Here is a 16315-nt window from a genome sequence, read left to right as displayed (position 1 = left end):
GTATACACTTACTTTTCTAGCAGCTTGTGCATTGAAGTCTCCCCTTTTCTGCTTCCCAGACACCACAAATATTCTATGTTTATGGTTGTGCAGAATACCTGCATCCCTTTTGATTGCTGTGATTTTTTTATGCTGGCTTGAACGTCACTTCCAGCCAGAAGTGTGAATAACTGTACCTTATGAAAGGAAAAAGTATTTATCTCATCTGACGGTGGAATATTTACAGCTGCTGGGAAACAGAGATATTGAGGCTTTTTAATACACAAGCTACTGGTGTACAGTAAGTAATTAAAATCTTCTTTTACAGGTGACCTATATTTTAAAGTGACTCTATGGTGATCGGGTTGCTTTAAGTTGTCTGTGTCCCCAATGTTCTCTCAGTTGGGGCACAGACAGCAAAGAAAAATAAAACAGGGGTTTGAAACTTTAACACTCTATCCAAGATTGCAAGGATAACTTGCCACAAATTTGTGGCAGTGTTGAATTGTAAGTCTGTTAACTTGCTGCACATTTTCACTGGCAAGCTGTAGACTTGCAGAGCACTTTAGGCACAAGTTCTAGTTGACACTTTCTAAATTTGTAGCAAATTTGCATGGCAGGTTTCTAGCAAGAGCAAAGTTGCAGTGGTGAGTCTACAGCAAGAACTCTGCAAGTCTACAGCATGCAAATTCAGCCACAGTGACCCCTGTGGTAGGATGACTATTGCACAACATAACTGAACCAGAACTTGCAGGATTTTTGCAAAGGCAGTTGATCTGAAATCATGCAATGTGGACTTGCTGCAATTGTGCAAAAAACTTGCAAAGCCTGGCAAGTCTAGCAATAGCTTAGCAAATCATTTTCAAACCTGCAGCACAACTGCTTGTTATCTGGGATCTAAATTAAAAAAAAAAAGTTTGAGCTTCTTAATAAACGAGTACATGTTTTAATCAGGTTGGTAAAGCTGTAATCAATTCTCCAGTCATGAACAAAGGCATCTTCTATTTTTGTTTTTGTACATATCTCTTTCTGGAAGTTCAATTGAACACAGGTGCACTTGGCTAAGTGAAAATATGATTCTTCCAGTTACTGGCTATGACAATGTCTTTAAAGACTAATTTTTTTGATCTTTATTTTTAAATTAAATGAGTAATTACATTTTTAATGGTAAGGCTAAACAAAAAAAATGATTGACAAAAGTAATTCAAGTATATAAAAACATTGGCAATGATTTAATACAATGGCTAAATTCCTAATTTGTTTTTACAAGGGGGTTAAGGAGCAACAACAATATATTTTTTTCTCATACAGGTGAGTGTATATCTCGGTAAAAGGGATTATGTCGATCACATAGAGTCTGTGGATCCAGTAGGTAAGTTCACAAGAAATTCGAATAGCTCCTTTATGCAGTGCATTGTTGTTGATTAAAACTTGGAAATAAATCATTTATAACTTAAATACTATTGTTAAAAGGAAATTGTTAGATTTTGTTAATTTCCACAATTTTTATTTTTCTTTGCTCTCTTGTATTTTTTTAAATCCTTATCATTATTTTTTGTACTGCAGATGGTGTTGTTTTCGTGGATCCTGATCTTCTTAAGGGAAAAAAAGGTAACTAGCCAGGGGATTAAGATGGGTTAGTCTAATACATTGCATTATTCTTTTCTATGTTATCTTCTTAAAGCATGCCTATTCTTAAAATCGAACTCCTTTACATCTGCAATCTGTAGATTAATGTTCCCTACAAGATTCCCAATGCAGAGAGAATATTTTTATAAGATTTGTAAAAATATTGTATAAATAGCAGGCATGGGGTATACAAAATATTCAATGATAAACGTATTCCCTGTGCCTCAAGTCCACCATTATCTATTTTCTGTATCATCTGTATCTTTTCTATATGCTCTTCACAGTGTATGTCACCCTAACTTGTGCATTCCGCTATGGTAATGAGGATATTGATGTAATTGGCTTGACATTCCGCAAGGACCTTTTCTTCGCACGTATACAGGTGTATCCCCCTGTAGAAGATGTAAAATGCCTCACAAAGGTCCAAGAGCGGCTAATGAAGAAGCTGGGGAATAATGCATATCCTTTTGTGATGACGGTAATATAATATTTCTCTTTTTTTTTTTTTCTTTTTTAACAAACAGCAACAATGTGTACTACCTTCCTAATCTACCACTTGCAGAGCAATTTTTGTTTTAGATGGACATATAGTTCAAGAGCAGGTTAAAGAACTTAATTCTGTCCATCCTATAGGTATATTTTATATTCCTTTCTTCTCATGCTTTCATATTTTCCAGGGGCTTCATGCCCCCCACTGTAAACAAAACTGTGCATTACAAAGCTTTATGTGAGGTTTCAATAGCAGAGAGCCTCCCTAAAATAAGTCAATCAAAAAGTTTGTAAATCAAAGTTTTTAGTTTGGCCAATGGAAATAAAACAGCCCTGAAGGCACTTTATACTGTACAAAGGTTAAAGCCTGGTACACATGATGAGACTTTTTGCATGCTAGCCTCCATATTGAAAATTAAGAGGTTGCTAAAGTTACAAAAATTCTCTTACTACAGAATAGAAATTCGGACTAGATGTATTGTATTGTATTTGGATTATATTTTCCGGCAAAAACTGTACTGATTAAACGCAAATTGTACGATCTGGTATCGTACTAGAAATATTTGAATGCTTCTCCCATTGGATAATTTTGCACGACCTGTACTGATCAGCTCTCAAACGCTGTGTACTAACAATCAGATTACTGTACGATTGATTCTCAAGTAGAATTTCTGTTTTCATCCAGTTTTCTGATCGTGTGTATGGGCCTTAAGGCTTCAAAAATTCTCCATTATTCTAAAAATACATTAAAGCAATATATTCTCATTTGCTGTCTTTCTTACAGTTTCCTGATTACCTACCATGCTCAGTATCTCTTCAGCCAGCTCTGTCAGACGTGAACAAGGTAAGTAACAAAAATACAATCAGGGTAGTAAAAAATCTCTTAGTAGTAAAAAATCGATAATAATAGTTGGTTCAAATGGAAATCGTTGATGAAAAAATAAAAGAAATTGATATAGCATATAAAAAAGTATGAGCTTTTAATGCAAATTTGCACAGACGAGTGCTGGATCTTCCTTCATGTGTTTATTTTAAGGCATGTGGTGTGGACTTTGAGATCAAAGCATTTTCAGCAAGCAACTTAGAGGACAGAGTTCACAAAAAGTAAGTTAACTAGCTATTTAGTATTTATGAATTGTTCCGTATATTAATTTGTTCAAAGATTTGTTTGTTACCTGTTGTATAAAATTGGCTAGCATATTATAGATGAAGTATATCAGTTAAAACAGTACACATTTTTTTTAGTTGTTTTGAAATATTTTCCAGAAACATTTCTGTACTATGTATAAAAGACTAGCGATTGTCAAAATTACGTAAGTAAGGACACTTTCACAAAAGTTTGGTCATTTTGGTGAAATGCATTAGAGTCTGTGGAGAAGGGGAAATTAGAGGTGGGGTTTGGTGAAATAGGCTTGCTCATGATGGTTCGAGAAATTAATTTAAACTGTCCTGGACCTGGTCTTGTGATAAAAAAATCCCCTCTTTTAGCTGGAAACATGACATAAAATATATAGAGGGGTAAACTTAGCAGTCACCCTGATGCCAACCTTTGTTTATAAACAAAGTTATGTGATTGCCATGTCAGCACTGCCATGATGATTATATTTATTGGTATACAACAAAGCCAAGTGTTTTGTTCCAAGCAAATTTAGCCTAAGCAGTTTGCATGGCAAAAATTATGGCTAATTTCACTGCAAAATCCATTTCACTAAAACCTCATCTCTAAAATGATCAACATACAGCTACATACACTAGTAAGGCTTTGTGAAAAATGTGACCAAGGGCCCTTGTTACATTTCATAAACATAATTACTATGAACATAAATTGCAAACACTTTAACCAAAATTAGAGCACAAGAACAGTTTATTATGATTCCACAGTGATAGCAATGAAAAAAGAGACCATTATTCTTGTGTCTCTTGAGCCAGGGATCTCATTTTGGTGGAGGCTGTATTCTCTGATGTCTCTTCTTTGTCCCAGTAAAGACAGACACCTTTATAATGAAGAAATACTTTATTCCAAAAACTACATAACACACTGCAATCTATAAATCACTAGATCTCAAACTTTATAATAAAAGTCCATCTGATAACCTTTTTTGAAGCCTAATCTGTCAAAAGGTGCAAATGTCAATGTTATATGTGTAGTAATATTTTACATGGTATAAAACAGTTCTGGATTAAAAGACATTGTTAAAAAAAAAAAAAAAAATTATGATTACATTTATGAATAAATTTTATCTATGACCAAGTGGGAAACCTCATTCCAAATTCCAGTAAACCATGGACTGGTGGTTGCATGTATTATTGTGCCCAATGTCCACTATTGACATTTATTGAACTTTCCTTACAGCAACTAATTCATTTGAACTTTGTTTTGTTTCAGGAACTCTGTGCGACTATTGATACGCAAAATCCAATATGCCCCTGATCAACCTGGGCCTACACCCCGTGCAGAAACCTCCTGGCAGTTCTTCATGTCAGACAAACCTCTGCATCTGACCGCTTCCCTGAGTAAGGAGGTAAGTGTGAAAAATATAAAGAGCTGAATCTAATCCAAACATAGTTTAGTTCTTTTTACAAAGTTCAAAGTGGATCTTCACCCTCATATAAGAGTTGCCTTCTCTCCAGCCCTTCTCCCCTCCTCTGTACACTTAGTGAACTTTTTTTTTAAATAAAATCTTCAGACCCGCTCCCCCATGCACGTCACTCGCCTAGACAAATGACATGCTTAATGCCCGCTGTGCCTCCTGGAATATGTACATTACATATCCCAGGAGGCTTAGTCCTTCATTGAAAAAGGAGGAGAGGGCAGACCTAGCGGCATGTCATCGTGAGATCTGGCAGCTAAACCTGGAAAAGCTGGCGGGCTTCTTTAAGAGGTCACCCAAGAGAATGGCGGTGCGGGACGGAGCAGGGGCAGAGTTCTGATAGGATTCAGCAGGATAACAATGCATTCACTGAGCATGTGAGTATCTTAATTAGTTAACACCCAAATAAAGTTTAGATTGGTCCCAATAAAAAAAAAAAAAAATTGGACAATGAGGGTGAAAATCTGCTTTAAGGGAAGGTTTATGCTTTAAAGCATATCAATAAGGTAGAAAAGTGATTTCCAGCTAGTCATTAATTTGCTTTTTCAATGTTTTTCCCTGAAAGATTTGCTAATATACTACCCAATACATATACATAACACTCTGAGTGCTGGGTGAGCAGTCGTGTCAGGCTCTTAAAGTCCTCAAGGGGTCTAGATGTGCTTTTATTGTACTGTGTTCTAGAGATTGTACTGTGTTCTAGAGAAACAGAGGCCCATTTCTGTGTTTGAAACAGTTTCCAATGTACATGTCATCATAAACCTCCCCACACACATGACCACACAAGAACATATAAGGAGGTTCCCATTATGAAAAAGAGATGATAGCATCACAGGTTTAGTGTGAGAACATATCATAATATACCCTTTCCAGTAACACCTAAATGCATGGTCCTACCCTCTCACCATTTCTCTATTTTAAATTGTTTGCAGGTGTTTTATCATGGAGAGACAATTACTGTGGCTGTAACTGTGACCAACAATTCAGAGAAAACAGTCAAGAAAATATCTACTTCAGGTAAGTTGTGTGAAATAAAAACATTTTTGTTAATATAAGGGATTAAAATAGACAAATACTTGAGGTCCTTTCACCTTTTTACCTTGGAAAGATGTTACTACATTTGACGGAAGATTTTACAGAATGCTGTCAGAGTGGTTGAGGGGCATCCATTCCAGATGTCATGGAGAATGCACCCTGCATAGAGTTCTTTTATGAAGTACATTTTATCACAAAGCCCAGTTGCATTGTGGAAAATCAAAAATACATGTTTTTGTCAAAATTTAATTTTGCACATTGCTTTGATTATAAAGGGTTTTAGAAATGTAGATAATTAGAAAGGATATTGCTTATAAAAAATGTACTGATTACTGTATAGAATGTATTTTTAAAACTACTGTGTGAGTTTATTTACATGGTGCAAAACTATAATTCTATACCTCCTTGGTTCCTTACCTGCTTGGCTAAAATGTTTTGCACTTTAATATTCTGTGACTATGTAATGAATGGTGATGAAATAAAAAAAACTGAAAAGTGCATTTGTATGCATTATAATTAAGAGATGCTTTTTTTTGTCTTGCAGTTGAGCAAACTGCAAATGTGGTGCTGTATTCTAGTGACTTCTACACCAAGACTGTGGCTTTGGATGAATCTAAGTAAGTACAATTACAGAGAGAAGAATTTGTAAACTTGGATGTCTTTTGCATTCCCTATTTTTAATAAAAAAGGAAATTGTACAGTTTTACCAAGAAAAGCACGGGCCAGAAAATAAAGTTGGTGATATGCACTAATACAACAATGAGACCAATCATCATTCCTATTCAAGATGATTAAACTACATATTCTCTTGTTTACACCTTCACATTACATAGTTACATATAGTAGTTGAGGTTGAATAAAGACAATAGTCCATCCAGTTCAACCTGTGTAGGTGTGGGTGGCTGTAGTCATTTCACATACCCCTGAATGTTTTGATCTTGGAGATGTACGTCCAAGAGTCTTTTAAAAGTTGCCATACTCCCCGCAGTTACCACCATTTGTGGTAGAGAATTCCACAGTCTTGTAGCCCTTACTGTAAAGAACCCCCTGCGTAGCCTGAGGCTAAAGCGCTACTCCTCTAATCGCATTGTATGGCCTCGTGTCCTCATGCATTCCTTGCGACTGAATTGTTTTTTTTCTATGTTGAGATCACTGTTGAGGTATTTGTAAATCGCTATCATGTCCCCTCTCAGGCATCTCTTCTCCAGGGAGAATAAATCAAGCGAATGTAAACGTTCTTCATAATTAAGGTCCTCCAATCCCCTAATTAGTTTAGTTGCCCTTCTCTGGACTCTCTCCAGCTCCAACACATCCCTCCTGAGGACTGGCGACTAGAACTGGACAGAATACTCCAGATGCGGTCGGACCAGTGTTTTATAAAGTGGTAGGATTATAGTATTATCTCTGGAATACATCCCCTTCCTTATGCATGCGAATATGCTGCCTGCTTTGGCAGCTGCAGCTTGACATTGCATGCTTTTCCCTAGAAGCACGTTTTAAGGTTGGCATAAGGTGTGAGTTAGGGCAAAAATGCTTAAGTATCTTTTTGAAATGTTTAAGTATCTTTTTGAAAGATATAAAGAGGGACTATATCCTAATTTAGGGGAATGTAGGTAGAAATGAGTCTGCTGATGTACTCAGAAAGGTGTATGGGTTGAAGAAAAACTTTGGTTTATAGGTAAAGTAGATCCAGGGAATATCTGGTTGCCTGTTGGGGGATCAGTACGGAATTATTTTTCCCACTGAAGGAAGTTGGATTATGCTTTTTTTTTTTTTTTTTTTTGCCTTCCTCTGGATCAACTGTGGGTATATGATTGTATATATGGACATTTTCTATTTGTTTTTTTTTTTTCTTTCTATGTTGGTTGAACTAGATAGACTTGTGTCTTTTTTCAACAAGATTACATATGTTACTTTGGATTGCTGCCAGGGGAAAAAAGAATGCAGTATATGATAAGCCATTTTTGTGTACACAGACTTGATCCGACTTTAGCGTATTTAGTGTTTCCAAATTGGTGTTACACATCCTCACTGACACTGTAGATGGTACATAAAAGAACTAAAAGGAAAACTGGATGAAGTCAAAGAAAGGATATTTTCTCTATAGTATGAATGAATAACCTACAACGTAATTTGCATCTGTCCTTAGTTGAATATTTGAAAGAATTTATTTAAAAGAATATTTAAATTTAAAAAAAATTAAAAGTCAGCAGCTACAAATACTGTAGCTGCTGACTTTTAGAAAACAAGCACTTACTGGCCCATGAGTCTAGTGTTGTCTTCCCTACAGTTAAGTCTTCCCTTTTCTGGTGCTGCCATCTTGAATTTGCATTTTTTGTTCTTGGGTAGAGATGGGATCTGGCATGTTCAGGATCATAGTCCCAACCCACCTGCCTGATTCCGCCAGGAAGCCGCCACTGCACACCGCTAATCACAGGCATTGAGGCATTTCTCGGTCTGCAGCTGCAAAGACCGGGAAATGTCTCACTGCCTGTGATTGGCGGCGTGCCATGTCGGCTTTCTGGCAGGATCGGGCAGGTGGGTTGGGACTAGGAATCTGAACACGCCAGAGCCCATCTCTGTTCTTGGGTTTAGTTCCTCTTTAAGTATTTAGTGATATTAACATAGTATGTTACATTGTCATGAGTTGAAAGCGCAAGTGGTAGTTGAGTAGAATGAAAAAAACATTTTCTAATTGTAAAACCAGAAATGGTTCCTACTTTTTTATCTCTTTTTTTCTTAGTGATACAGTATGTAAAATATTAATTTTATGGGATTTGATTTATAGATGACTAGCAGTGGGGCATGAAACACTGAGTACTTTTGTAAACTATCTGTTCATTTAATATTATGTCCTTTCTTTCTCCAGTGAAAAGGTGTCACCAAAGTCTACTTATAAGCACACCTTCACCCTTCTGCCTCTTCTGGCATATAACCGAGAGAAGAGGGAAATTGCTCTTGATGGCAAACTTAAACACGAGGACACCAATCTGGCATCTAGCACTCTGTAAGTAAGTTTTAACGCAGGAATTTCAGAGACATCAAACATCTATTATTGTGGGACCTCTTTCATTTTGCCAAGATTTTAAAATATGTTAAACTTGTTTATATACTTTTAAAGTGACTCTAAACTTTGGTTTAAAAAAAATCTTAAAAAATACCCTTCTTTGCTCTAAGCCTACCCCAAATTCCTATACAGTCAGGTCCATAAATATTGGGACATCGACACAATTCTAATCTTTTTGGCTCTATACACCACTACAATGGATTTAAAATGAAACAAAAAAGATGTGCTTTAACTGCAGACTTTCAGCTTTAATTTGAGGGTATTTACATCCAAATCAGGTGAAAGGTGTAGGAAATACAACAGTTTGTATATGTGCCTCCCACTTTTTAAGGGACCAAAAGAAATGGGACAGATTAACAATCATAAATCAAACTTTCACTTTTTAATACTTGGTTGTAAATCATTTGCAGTCAATTACAGTCTGAAGTCTGGAATGCACAGACATCACCAGACGCTGGGTTTCATCCCTGGTGATGCTCTGCCAGGCCTCTACTGCAACTGTCTTCTGTTCCTGCTTGTTCTTGGGGCAATTCCCTTCAGTTTTGTCTTCAGCAAGTGAAATGCATGCTAAATCGGATTCAGGTCAGGTAATTGACTTGGCCATTGCATAACATTCCACTTCTTTCCCATAAAAAACTCTATGGTTGCTTTCGCAGTATGCTTCGGGTCATTGTCCAATGAGTTCTGAAGCATTTGGCTGAATATGAGCAGATAATATTGCCCGAAACACTTCAGAATTCATCCTGCTGCTTTTGTCAGCAGTAACATCATCAATATATACAAGAGAACCAGTTCCATTGGCAGCCATACATGGCCACGCCATGACACTACCACCACCATGCTTCACTGATGAGGTGGTATGCTTTGGATCATGAGCAGTTCCTTTCCTTCTCCATACTCTTCTCTTCCCATCACTCTGGTACAAGTTGATCTTGGTCTCATCTGTCCATAAGATGTTGTTCCAGAACTGTGAAGGCTTTTTTAGATGTTGTTTGGCAAACTCTAATCTGGCCTTCCTGTTTTTGAGGCTCACCAATGGTTTACATCTTGTGGTGAATCCTCTGTATTCACTCTGGTGAAGTCTTCTTTTGATTGTTGACTTTGACACACATACACCTACCTCCTGGAGAGTGTTCTTGATCTGGCCAACTGTTGTGAAGGGTGTTTTATTCACCAGGGAAAGAATTCTTCGGTCATCCTCCACAGTTTTTTTCTGTGGTCTTTCGGGTCTTTTGGTGTTGCTGAGCTCACCGGTGCGTTCTTTCTTTTTAAGGATGTTCCAAACAGTTGATTTGGCCACACCTAATGTTTTTGCTATCTCTCTGATGGGTTTGTTTTGTTTTTTCAGCCTAATGATGGCTTGCTTCACTGATAGTGACAGCTCTTTGGATCTCATATTGAGAGTTGACAGCAACAGATTCCAAATGCAAATATTACACTTGAAATTAACTCTGGACCTTTTATCTGCTCCTTGTAAATAGGATAATGAGGGAATGACACACACCTGGCCAGGGAACAGCTGAGCAGCCAATTGTCCCATTACTTTTGGTCCCTTAAAAGGTGGGAGGCACATATACAAACTGTTGTAATTCCTACACCTTTCACCTGATTTGGATGTAAATACCCTCAAAAAGTCTTCAGTTAGAGCACATCTTGTTTGTTTCATTTCAAATCCATTGTGGTGGTGTATAGAGCCAAAAAGATTAGAATTGTGTTGATGTCCCAATATTTATGGACCTAACTGTATATATTTTTTTTTTATTGCTGCTGTTACGAACTGCTAGAGGTTGGCTACATTCATCCTCCATGGTCCCACTGATTGTAGAAACATAGCCACTCTCTCTTGTCCATCTCTTGAGATGGACTAGGGACTATAGACTAGGAACTATAGAATTTGTAGTGTGCATAGAGCAGTGCACAGGCCCATAACTTACATAGGGCTGGTGAATAAGGATGATCGAACTTTTGAAAAGTTCGGTTCGACCAGAACACCCGAATTTTCCAAAAGTTCGGTTCGGATTTCAGAACCCCATTGAAATCAATGGGACCCGAACTTCGGTAATCAAAAAAAAAACATTTTGAAGCCCTAAAACCCAATAAATGCCCCTAAAAAGTGCCTAGGGTTCTGGGTCATGCCCCATTAACTAATAATCACACAAAAAAAGTTCTTAAAAATTGTCATTTTTGATAAAAAAGCCAATTATTGAAAAAATTAAAAAAAAAAAAAAAAAAAGAGAGATTTGGATTTAGTATCTGGGGGGTCTAAAAGGTGTGCATGTGAAGTTTCAGCTCTGTAGCATGTCCAGAACCATAAAAAAAAAGATCGTTTGTATTAGAAAACTTTCTGACAGGGGGTTTGCTTCGCTCCTGTAACACCTTGCCGGTTTAATAGAAGGCATTTTTTTGGGATCTTTGCAGTCAGGAAAAACATCTGAACTTGTGTATAGTGGTACTGTGCACAAGTTCAGATGTTTTGCCTGCCTCCAAAACCCCCCCAAAAATGCCAGCAAAAACACACCTGGGCATTTTTTTTTTGATGCTAGCGTTTTTTTGGCATTTTTTTGGGTTCTTTTGAGGCAGGCAAAACATCTGAACATGTGTATAGGGGGTATATATACACATATATGTCTGAATATATACCCCTAGACATATATAGGTGTGATAGTAGCAGAAATATATTCCTGTAAATGATTTCATTAGCGCAAGCATTTATTTCTGCTACTATCACACCTATATATGTCTAGGGGTATATATTCAGACATATATGTCTATATATACCCCCTATACACATGTTCACATGTCATGTCTGACATCAAACATGTCCTCAAAAAAGCACTGGCAGTGGCAGCCCCTGCAGCATAAAAAATGCTTGGCTGGTGAAAAGCCATATTCCAGTTACGAAGCTATTCAGAGAAATGATCATTTCTCTATAGCAGTCACCCTGCTATGGAAGGGTTTTGTCACCCTGCCATAGCAGTCACTGCCAGTTAACCCTACACTACACTACGGTCCCCTTACACTTAACACTTTCCCTACAGAAACTCAATTTTTGAAGCTAACTTAAGTGTAAAGGAGCACTCTAACTACACTAGATATCCCTTTCCTCACACTAAAAATAGCTAAATGACACTTTTAAAGTAAAATTAACAGAACTGCTTCCATTCTCTTCAATGTCCAGTATAACAATGCTAGGAATATGGCGGGGGCGATCTTATATACTGGGGGGCGTATTCACTAATGATTGGTCTAGGGACCCCCTAGTCACTCCAATCACATTCCTAGCATTCTCCTGCCCCCTCAATTGGCTTTTGCTAATGGTTCTGGTCCAATCACTGGCTTTTAAAGCCCATTTCCTGAAGCATTGCATTTTGGGCGGTTCTGGTTGCCGAATTCCGAACTTTTTGGGCAAAAAGTTCTAAATTCGGCCGAACCTCGAACACCCAATGTTTGGGTCGAACCGATGGTGGACCCGAACCGTTCGATCATCCCTACTGGTGAAATGGTGGAATTTCTGCGCTAATCAAATTGAAATAATTAATAAACAAAATTATTTAGTGAGCTGCTGCACAAAGGAATCATAGAAAAACCTAAAAGTAATAAAATCAAGAAATGTGCTGCGCTAAAACATAGTGAATGTGAGATCACCAAAATTTACCATTAGGAATTGTGATATCATCAAAATAATGTATATCAGGTGTGCACAGAATAAAATACTTGAAGTTTATCACTTAAAATAAAACAATCCGTGCAGAAAAAAGAAAAAGAGTATAAAAACAAGAGGATGTTTAAATCCCAATAAAGTCCATAGTGGTAACACTCAGAGATTGTTTAAGGAAAATCAGCCACAAGGTCCCAGAAGTTATTAGATCCACACGGCACTTTGTGAGGATAGGGAGGACACCGATGTGCAAATCACCAGAAATAATCAGTTGGCTGCTTACCAGAAGGAGTTGGTCACTCAAGCGAATGAGTAGACCTAAAAGAGCTTATGTGCAATACCGAAACTGGCCACAGGATGTCTCCTTACAGACTCAAATACGATATCCACATCATGAGAATAGGGGAGAAAATGCAGACAGGGACATAGCGTAACTCCATATAAAACTGTTTTATTTGTATTAAAAGCAGGTAATACACTCACGTTTCAGTTGCATATCAAGGGCATGTAATAGCTGAATAGAACCACATTTAGGAGCGAACGGGACTTTTAAAGAGACACATACCAAATGTTAAAAATATACAAGTTTATTGCACATCATAATATACATTTAAAATCAGTAATAACAACATGGTGAATTCATCAGTATAAAAAACATAGATAAATAATGACATACAAGTTCATAGCATATGCAACTTCATATATGGATAACAGTTTGTATTGTATGGATCATGTTGTGCACAATATCATATAAAAGCCACAATCTGTGCTGTATGAATCTCAACGCGTTTTGTGAAATGTTTAATTCGCTTTATCAGGAGAAGCACAGATGTATATAAATGATGTAGCAGTTTGGATTATTGAAAATCACCCAACGAGGGTCTGTAGCATCCCAAAGGTCATTCAGTCAAAAAATGTTGTAGATAAGGGTGACAGGAAAGTCCCCCCAAAAAATGGAGGTGCATAAATCTTTCCTGCCTGACCTTGCCTGACCTTGTTAGATCATTATCTCCCTGGGACTCCCAGGGGATGCTGGCAATTTACCTGGGATTTGACTTTCCCCAACTCCTGGGGGAAGATTTATGCACCTTCATTTTTTGGAGGTCATTTGACGGTGGGCGGGCGGCAAGTGGTTAAAAAAAAAAAAAAAACGAAGAATGTTTAAAGTTTATTGGAATTTTAAGATAAACATTTGATTATATGGTGAGAGATTCAAATGTAGGAACTTCCTGACAGTAGGACACTGGCACCAATTTTTTTTCCCTTCCTTAAATTGCTAGGATTGAATATTTGTTTTCTAGTTAAAGCTGAACTCAGAGATAGGAAAATATTGTTTAAATATAGGAAAGAATTTTTATTTTTACTTGAATTTTTGTGTTAGTTGTGTGTATATATATATATATATATATATATATATTGTAATATGGGGGATCATTAGCTCTAGTGGTAGATGCGTCTTTAAGTGATTCACGGTAGTTAGGAACAGGACTTCTTCTCCCGGTAAATACACAAACAGAAAATGGTAGCCCACCTGGCTATTTATGCTGGTCCACCGACCATAAGTGCTTCTCAGCAGACCGCTTTACTCTCCGCTCTGGCCTTAGTCCTTAGGCCGTTTACTGTCTCTTACAGATACACATACAATCTGGCCGCCACCTGCAGCCTCTGACTCCTGGAGAGGATTGGAGTCCTCCTGACTCCCCATGCAGAGACCTCCTGTCTGTTGGGTGGAGCAGTCTCCAGCTGGGAGCTCTGAGGTATTCCAAAACCTCCATTATAATCCCTATGTGCACCTAAAGCACACGCCCTGCTGGTCATGCACAAAACCTGGACACAGGGTTGGAGATTCTGTTAAAAATGTTGAATTGATTCTGTTGAAAATGGCTAATTGGGCCCAATTTGGACTTTTGTTACCAGCGGTTTAAACATTAATGGCATTGTGTTGAGTTATTTTGAGGGGACAGCAAATTGACACTGTTATACAAGCTGTACACTCACTACATAGTAGAAAAGTGTCATTTCTTCAGTGCTGTCACATAAAAAGATATAATAAAATATTTAAAAAAATGTGAGAGGTGTACTCACTTCTATGAGATACTGTATATATGTAGCTGTATTTCCAGCAGCAGTGCTGGATATGGGGCTGCCAGGGGTTACCGTTAACACCAACAGCACATTTAAGCTTGTTGCCCAAGTGTGAGATCTGAGACAATGAACAGTCCGGCATCTTGGGTTTTTAGTTTTATTGTAGGAACTTGGATGGGAGAAGGGAATGAGTGGGATACTCCTCTGCCTCAACTAGTTACAAGAATGGGAAAACTTGAGAAAAAAATGCCTTCTAGCGCTGACTTGACGCCGGCTGGATGCCGACCAATGCTTGCTGGCGCTTGTGAATAGTGACTTGCTGTCACTGAACTAAAACTGACTTCTGACACTCCTGTTAGCTCAAAAGTTCTTTTGCACTGCTTCCTCCAGTCCTCCTTGACTGAGGTATCCACTTGTAGTTTCTGCTGCAACTCTCAACAATTTAACACTTTACACTTCAGGGCCCAACTGCTGGCACCCCCTTTACTCTTTAGGGTTATCACTGGCACCCCCTTTACTATATTCCTGTACCGGCTAGCTAGCTTCTGGATCCCTCTGACCTTCTCCGGAGTGGTCCCCTCTGCTAGGTAGACCCCAGGGGCAGTTTGCAGCACTCACGACTCAGAATGCTTTCCTGAAACTCGACCCCAACAGCTTCGCTGGTCCTCAGCACACTGGATCCTTCTCTACAGCTCAGCTCCGCCCTGTATCCCCTCAGGCAAGCCTTTTGGGACACCTGATTCTTCCTGACAGGAGGAGAGACAGCCGTCACCTCCCTCCTGGGACTCTGCTTCCCGCCAAAGACAATCTGTCATGTGCTCCCCACAGTCTTATACCCTCTCCCAGAATGCTGTGCGGCAGAATCTGCCCTTCCAGGATGGATACAAGCCCTGGTGTGCTATTGGTCAGGTTTCCTCCACTGCCCAATGAGAGCCCTCATTGGGATACAGTGGGGAGACTCCCCAACACAACAGGCACACCTGGGAACACATGCCAGCCTAGATGAAAACATGGCCCTGCTGATAAGCAGACAAGGCCCCACTATATTTTACCCAGCACCTACCTTGGAGGGTGCTACATATATATCTTTATATATATATATATATATATATATATATATATATATATATATATATATATATTGTATGTGCACTAGTCCAGTGTGAAACGTCTTTGTGCAAAAGCTTCCTGTAATAGACACCAGTGACTGCTGCTCTCCTGGCTTGTGCAGGGTGACTGGTCTTGTATCCTAGCCTCCTGTAGTTTTCTGCAGGCAGTCAGTCCCTCCCATAGCTTTTCTTTCTGAACAGGCTATTTTCAGCACAGTAATGATGATATCATCACTACTTTTACAAGGCACATTTTGGATTTGCAAAAGCATTTGGTCTACACAAAGTGTATTTATATCATTTTTGATTATTGAGGATTATATTAAAATATCTTTTTGCACATGAAGTTCAGCTTTAACAAAGAAACTGTATTGCAAGTAAACATGGGAATGAGATAACAAGGTATTTGAGGAAATACAGTACCTGTGCTTAACTGCAAGTTTATAATCACATTTAGAATTGTGTTGAAACTGGGAATCTCAATATGTAAAGTCATAGGTGGTAAATCATCTGCTACCAATGCAGCATGCTTGTGAACTTGAAAAAATACTTGTTGTAACTCCTTGTAACTCCTGATTAAAGCAAAAGTAATGACAGATGAGTAATGACCATTTGTGAATGGTCAAAATGGAGTTAAATAGTCCTCCTATGAAGATGTAGACCAGGCCATCTT

General features: G+C 38.2%; 1 protein-coding gene across 1 annotated transcript in view; it reads left to right on the top strand.

The window, feature by feature from the left end:
- SAG (S-antigen visual arrestin) overlaps nucleotides 1-16315 on the top strand; it is a gene marked incomplete at its 3' end in the record, with an annotated part of 40451 nt that overhangs the window by 5468 nt on the left and 18668 nt on the right. Inside the window, exons 3-11 of the mRNA XM_082251697.1 lie at nucleotides 1291-1351; nucleotides 1546-1590; nucleotides 1893-2086; nucleotides 2882-2941; nucleotides 3134-3201; nucleotides 4484-4619; nucleotides 5621-5705; nucleotides 6268-6340; nucleotides 8593-8730. Coding sequence (XP_082107823.1) covers nucleotides 1291-1351; nucleotides 1546-1590; nucleotides 1893-2086; nucleotides 2882-2941; nucleotides 3134-3201; nucleotides 4484-4619; nucleotides 5621-5705; nucleotides 6268-6340; nucleotides 8593-8730 — 860 coding nt within the window. The remainder of the gene's footprint in view (nucleotides 1-1290; nucleotides 1352-1545; nucleotides 1591-1892; nucleotides 2087-2881; nucleotides 2942-3133; nucleotides 3202-4483; nucleotides 4620-5620; nucleotides 5706-6267; nucleotides 6341-8592; nucleotides 8731-16315) is intronic.

This window comes from Pelophylax lessonae (genome assembly GCF_965119305.1).
Source record: "Pelophylax lessonae genome assembly, chromosome: 3".
Taxonomy (NCBI): domain Eukaryota; kingdom Metazoa; phylum Chordata; class Amphibia; order Anura; family Ranidae; genus Pelophylax; species Pelophylax lessonae.
The sequence above is the reverse complement of the archived record's forward strand: the minus strand, read 5'-3'. Positions and strand labels throughout refer to the sequence as shown.